The sequence below is a fragment of the Trichomycterus rosablanca genome, chromosome 27 (assembly GCF_030014385.1).
Source record: "Trichomycterus rosablanca isolate fTriRos1 chromosome 27, fTriRos1.hap1, whole genome shotgun sequence".
NCBI lineage: Eukaryota > Metazoa > Chordata > Actinopteri > Siluriformes > Trichomycteridae > Trichomycterus > Trichomycterus rosablanca.
In genome coordinates this window covers 8,015,104-8,022,459 of record NC_086014.1, presented here as the reverse complement: position 1 = coordinate 8,022,459, position 7,356 = coordinate 8,015,104, and the positions used below count along the sequence as shown (strand labels likewise).

The 7,356-nt window shown below is 36.0% G+C and overlaps 1 protein-coding gene across 1 annotated transcript; it reads right to left on the bottom strand.

Annotated features, from left to right (window-relative positions):
- LOC134304196 (mitotic apparatus protein p62-like) lies at positions 1-4,014 on the bottom strand. The gene is made up of 4 exons (XM_062989782.1): positions 3,801-4,014; positions 2,061-2,109; positions 1,821-1,927; positions 1-739 (listed from the first exon to the last, which is right to left on the bottom strand). The coding sequence occupies exons 1-4, from the start codon at positions 3,990-3,992 to the stop codon at positions 548-550; spliced, it is 540 nt and encodes a 179-aa protein (XP_062845852.1). The 5' UTR covers positions 3,993-4,014; the 3' UTR covers positions 1-547.
- Positions 4,015-7,356: the final 3,342 nt, after the last annotated feature.

Genomic DNA, 7,356 nt, shown 5'->3' with positions numbered 1-7,356 from the left:
TTCATTTACACATTTAATAAAGTGGGAAAGAATATAAGAAAAGTCTTATGACCACTGACAAAGAAATGTTACAGCAGAAAACCAGTTCATTTGGAAATGGTCAAAAGTGCAAGGGTGCATTAAAAAGAAATTAATAAACATTAATAACATTTACATTTTATGATACACATGCTACACAAGTAAATCACTTGCTATCACAAAACTGCATTTTTTGACAAAAAACATTTAAGAACCATAATTGATATACTCCTCTTAGATCTTCTGTAACTGAAACCTGTGTTTTTGTGTAGTTTGCTTTACGAGGCACGTTACGGCTGTTAGTGTTAATTAAGACAATGTTACTAAAAGTTGTCTTGTTAAAAAGGGTTCTGCCATCGTCCTACCTTTCATGATGAAGATCAAGATGTCTTAAGATCGTCTTGGTCCAGACCTAAACCATCCCTGAATGTTTTGTTTTGTTGTTCTTACCACCAACTGCAAAGACTTACATCTGATCAATCAGAGTGTGTTGAAGCAAGAAAACACTACACTTGATTGATCATGTTTATCAAAGCAAAGTACAAGTGGCTGAATGGGATCGGAGTGGCTGAAGACCAGTGGCTTTAATGCTGTTGCTGTTGTCCAGATCTTCACTGTCCAAGCTAGAAGGTTTCTCTGCTGCATCACTCACCACTGAGGCTTCTTCTTTATCTTTCTCTTGCTTCTCTTTGGTGGAAGATCTCCACTTGAAAAGAGAGATCTATACAAATAAAAAAGAGTAACATTCTAGTCTTTTTAACAACTTTTTAACTTTTTAAAAACAACCAGTTCAGTATTTACCCAGTCTGCTTTACCCAGTCCCACCCAAGAAAGGGAGGACTAACATGCTTCCCTTGAGAACATAAAGCCACCCACCACAATCTTTTGAACTGCAGCTCATGGAACATCAGTGGGTAGATAACCACCTTCATAGTATTGTATTTACATTTCCATCAATGTATAACAAACCAAAAGGTTTTCTGTGATTCTCAAGGCAAGCCTGTTGAGCGGTAAAATTTTGTGACCAAACCTTTACAGCAAAACTACAGTAATATTTGTTATAAGCAGAATTGGCTCGCTTAGGGGTGCTGCTTAGTAATGCAATCAATCCAGCAACAATTATGGAGGATTATTAACTGATGATGTTAATAGGGATTTGAAGCAAGATGCAGTGACAATGTACACCAGATCTTTTGATGAGGTGACAGTTTGTTTTTTCGTCTGACCTTGGCAAGAGACCACTGTGCCTTGTACTTTTTCATGAGCTGATTCAAACTAGCATGACTATGGCCCTGTGTACAAAATGGGGTCCAAAAAAACTTGATTTGAAAATTTAGGCATGGAGGAACTTTAGTGGCCTGCACAAAGCTCTGACCACAATCTTACTAACATAGTCCGATTATAAGAAATCAGATTGTAAGGCATGTTTTAATTAAGTGTGTTTTACCCCCTAATGAAAATCTAAATTGATAGGCTGGCCAAAAATCAACAGGATTCACAGAAAAGGTGCTAGTCCAGTGCTACAGAGCACCATAACAGTCCTAAATGCTAAATGATTATTTTCAAATTTTCTTGCATTAGAGCTGTACATATATGTGTGAATAAGGATTTCTTCTTTCAAGTAAGCAATTAGATGAGCCTAGGTATTTCATCCATGTTAGTGTGGCCCAACAAGTCTGTCCAATTGTATTAGATGAAGTGAGCCTTTGGCCTAGTGACTGTAGTTACACTCTAAACAAAAAGTATGTGACAAAAGCAGCAGTCAGCAGTGTCTGTGGTAAGGAACCATTTTAAATGTATACCCTGCTGTTGGATCCAAAGAGACGCTTTGGTTTCTCTTCCCTGGTTTCACTTTGGTGTTGTGGCTTTTTTTCTGTAAGTGGACAAGTAGTGTTCTTTTCCTCAGAATCTGTAAATATCAAAAGATTTCTTAATCTTTTTAAAATTTGTATTAAATAAAATTAAGCTATATGTTCTGTTTATACTGTACAGTAGATTATAAGAGTATAGAAGTAAATGAAGAAGGTAAACTTTAAACCTACCTTCAATTGGACCAACAACTTCAGTTCCTTCTTTAGTGTCTTTATTTTCCTGCATCAAACAGATCTTTAAGTAATATTGTAAATACGGTAAAGCCACCCAACAACTGTTTTAAAGTCTATATTGATTTAAACAAGACACATTTTTCTAAACCTAATATCTGAACCTAATACAGAATCTATAAATATACTAGGCATCCTCAACCCTACATGTACACACTTTCATCTTACTTCAGGCTGAGGGTGGTGCAAGTCATACCACCACATTGTCAGTTGGTTTCCTAAAACAGCATGCCCATTTATGCTTTATTTTCTACATGTTCTTTTATTATTTTGGCTGTTTCTTAAATAAATGAAGGTAAAAACCTTTGCAGCAAAATTATTTTCTAGCATATGCACTCAATATGTTTGCCCACTCATTTATTTAGGTTTCATTTGTGACCTGTCTGTATGTTCCCACCTACTAAAAGACCTGATCACATGCCAGCTACCAACTCCTGAGGGTGAGGGCTAAGATATGCATCATTCACCTACTGCTCTACTGCAGCACATACACCGATCAGGCATAACATTATGACCACCTCCTTGTTTCTACACTCACTGTTTATTTTATCAGCTCCACTTACCATATAGAAGCACTTTGTAGTTCTACAATTACTGACTGTAGTCCATCTGTTTCTCTACATACTTTTTTAGTCTGCTTTCATGCTGTTCTTCAATGGTCAGGACCACTTCAGAGTAGGTATTATTTGGGTGGTGGGTCATTCTCAGCACTGCAGTGACACTGACATGGGGGTTGTGTGTTAGTATGTAGAGAAACAGTAATTGTAGAACCACAAAGTGCTTCTATATGGTAAGTGGATCTGATAAAATGGACAGTGAATGTAGAAACAAACATAATGTTATGCCTAATCAGTGTAAATATTATGAATATTTTCAAATTAGTTCCGGATCCAGTATTTTTCGATTTTTTTGGTTCATCATACTTCTTGCGGTTGAATACATAATATTTTATTTCAATTTACAAAAATGTACACTATGTGGCCAAAAGTATGTGGACATCTGCCCATAAGTGCATTAGACATTCATTCATTAATTCAGTCTAATTTAATTTCATTTAATTTAATTAATTAAGTCTGTTTTACCACCATTTTATCCTATTCAGGGTTATGGTGGGTACAAATTACCAGCCAAAAGGTAAGAACATGCAAACTCCACACAGAAAATAACCAAGACCCTTCCACCTAGGAATTGAACCAAGGACCTTCTTTCTATTAGGCAACAGTGCTACTCAGCAAGTCACTCTGCTATTAGACATCCTATTCCAAAATCACTCACTTTGTGGTAATAAAAGCTTCCACTTTTATGAGAAGGCACAAGATTTTATAATGGTGTTTGTAGGAAGCTGTACCAGTTTGGTCCAAACAATCATTTGTAATTTCACGCACTGATGTTGGACAAGGAACCCTTGTTTAATATGGGTAGGGTAGCTGTGAATGCCAAGCTATTTTGGTTTCCTACCATCCCCCAAATTGCCACTATGGGTGAGGGAGTGTAAGTGTTGCACTGCAATTTGGTGCTTGTCCAGGGTGTAATTCCGTCTTGTGTTCATTGTTTTTAGTTAGGCATCAGACCCACTGCATTCCTAATTAAGATGAAGCGTGAAACTAAAGAAAAACAAGTGTTAAGTATAATAACTACATTATTTTACATTATATACATATTTTTAAGTTTTCAGATCACCTGACTCAGTGGTTGAATTATATTGGTATCTTGCTTTTCTGCTCTTTCATTCAGCTTTTTTATATCTTCTTTCTTTTCATGTTGTTTTGCTTCTTGATCAGACTCCTCCTCCTCATCATCGTCTGTTTGCTTTTCCTCCCCACTTGTTTCATCATCACTAAACTCTGTATTTCTATGGCTATAGTCCTGCATGAGAGCAGTTGATGCAAAAGTCATTTCTAACAAAAAATAAATAAATACATACATAAATAAACAAAGAGTTATAGAAAGGTACTAGGGAACGAAGGTATTAAAGAATAATCAGGCATCTTTTTGTTGCTCTAATGCTAACATACACATGCATACACATACAGGGACAAAGATGGGAATTCAGGAAGGTTTCTAAGTGCTATGACTGGGCATATTAAAGAATACTTACCCTGAATGAAATCTATTTAGCTTCAACATTTAAGAATGCTGTTGTTGATCTTAATTTAATATTATTATTATTATTAAATATTTAATAAAACCCATATGTTGTTCACTTTGTCACTCATCTCCAGCAATAACCCCTTTCAAAACTAAAATATTATTTAGTTGGTGAGCACTGTAATCACATTAACTTGATTAATATGACAGTGTTGTACTGGTATATACATATCGGGTACAGCAGTGTTTTAAAAAAAAAAACCTTAGTGTGAATGATGGATGGAGAATAAAACACCAAACCAAAAATAAGTTCAACACCACCAAATGTTATTTGAAAGTTTATAGAAAGTTTATCGATTTACATTTATAGATGGGATAAAAAGGAGTAGAATAGTGTAAAAAGGAACAGATAAGCTACTGTCAGTAATCATATACTCACAATGAGTAATTGGCCAAATTGCAAATGATAAAGCTTTTACCAGTCTCAATAGCAAATAATAGGTTAGGAATTGAACAATATATAAAGTAACTTAGTATAGGATAGCCTTTTCCTTTGAATGCCTTATATGTTTAAGACAGCTTTTTATAAAAAGAAGAGTTTTTCCACTTCATGGCTTCGAACAGCTGATGAGTAGTTGGTAGTTGAAAATGGTTTCCTGTTAGTTTAATGTGAGAAAAAATATTAATTATAGGGTTCATATCAGGACTTTAACCAGGCCAAAACATGAGCCCAATAGCCACTTTGTGGCAGGAGCAAATTTGATTGTTCTTTTCTACATAATATTCTGTGAAAAGCAAGCATTTCTGTGATATCTTCTGCACTCCAAAACATTAACCAAATAATTAATTAATACTTTGCACAGTGAAGCAGTTCAGTACCAGCAGCAGAAAGGCTTCCACACAATGACACCTCTAAATCCATGATAATCGTTCAATGTTGCATTCACTGTTGTATTTCTCACCAGATATTTAAACACCCCTCTAGACCATTTCATGCAACTCTAGTTATTATTTATCTGTCCACTGTCTATTCTGCCAAAAACTTAATTCTGTCATTGATGTTTCTTTTAAATAGCAATGGCTTTTAAAGTCTCTGTTCTTTTCGAAAAAGTCTAAATAGCTGGTGTCTTAAATATTGCTGACAGATTTAAAGGCTTTTTGTGTTGGAAAACCAAATTGCAACAGGTGCTCTTCTCGGATTGAAAAGGCCTTGGGTCCTTCGAATTTTTATTTCTGGTAACATCACCTGTTGACCTAGTCTTAATAGCTGTATAGTATTAACAGCTATATAGTTTCTGACAGCAACCCCTGTGGGATATTGCACTTTTTTGGAGCAGATGTCACCTTAAGACTCACAAGTAGATCACTAGCTGAAGATAGTTCACTGGTTTATTTTTGGAAGTCTATTTTTCAAGCTTGTGATGGGTTGCATCAGGTGTGGCAGATAATCAAGTAAAGACTAATATTTTAAGGGGGAAAAACAAGCCAGAAGATACAACCCCAAATCAGAAAAAGTTGGGACAGTATAGAAAATGCGAATAAAATAAAAATGCAGTGTTCCTTACATTTACTTTGACTTTTATTTGATTGCAGACAATTTGAACCTAAGATATTTCATGTTTTGTCTTCTCAACTTCATTTCATTTGTTAATATATCTCCATTCCTGCATTTCAGGCCTGCAACACATTCCAAAAAAGTTGAGCAATTTAGGGCCAGTAATAAGCTGAAAAAACTAAATAATAATGTGATTCCAAACAGGTGATGTCAACAGGTGATTGTACAGGTACAAAAGCAGCATCCAGGAGTCTTTTATGAGCAAAGATGGCCAGAGGATCTCCAGTTTGTCAACAAATGCATGAGAAAATTATTGAAATGTTTAAAAACAACAACAAAGAAAGATGGGAGGGGATTTGTATATTTCTCCCTCTACAGTGCAGAATATAATTAAATAATTCAAGAAATCGGGAGGAATTTCACTGTGTAAAGGCCAATGGTGCAAGCTCAACAATGGCTGATATAACCAACTGGGCAAGGGATTACTTTGGCAAACTCTGACAAAAAAAAAGCACTACAATACATGAACAAATGCCACTTAAAACTTTACTGTGCAAAAAAGAAGCCTTATGTTAACCATGTCCAGAAGCGGCATGTCGACTTCTTTCGGCTTGGAGGCATCTAGGCTGGACCATCACACAGTGAAAACGTATATTGTGTTCAGATGAATCAGCATTCTGTTTTTTTTATGGACGCCGTGTGCTCCGGACCAAAGACGAAAAGGACCATCCAGACCATCTAGACTGTGGCCATCCAGCAACAAGTCCAAAAGCCAGGGTCTGTCATGGTATGGGGCTGTGTCAGTGCCCTTGGCAAAGGTCATTTACACTTCTGTGATGAAAGCATTAATGCAGAAAAGTACATTAAGATCTTAGAGCAACATATGATGCCTTCAAGACGTCATCTTTTGGGACGTCCATGCATTTTTCAACAAGACAATGCAAAATCACATGCTGCACACATTGTAAAGGCATGGCTGTGAAAAAAGAGGGTACGGGTACTGAACTGGCCTGCCTGCAGTCCTGACCTGTCCCCAATAGAGAATGTGTGGAGAATTTTGAAACAAAAAATGCAACAACGTTGACCCTGTACTGTTGCACATCTTAAAATGTGTTTGCAGGAAGAATGGGACAGAATGGGAAGAATGGGAAAATTAAACCTGCAACACTAAATCACTTGGTATCCTCAGTGCCAAAACGTCTTTTAAGTGTGGTGAAAAGGAATGGCAGCATTACAAAGTGGTAAATGCTTTACTGTCCCAACTTTTTTTGGAATGTGTTGCAATCCTGAAATGCAGGAATGGATGTTTATTCATAAATGAAATTAAATTTACCAGACAAAACATGAAATACCTCAGGTTCATACTGTCTGCAATAAAATAAAAGTCAAAGTAAATGTAAGAAACTCTGTTTTTTTATTTATTTGCATTTTCCATGCTGTCCCAACTTTTTCTGATTTGTGTTGTATTTTAAAAAATGCCATGTGAGATTGACTTTTAGAAAATGAATGAAACATCCCCGTTTTTTCAGGAATTAATCTTACAGGCTATTTAAGTGAGTTTTTCTAGTTTTTAGCCCCCAAACCCCCCACCCC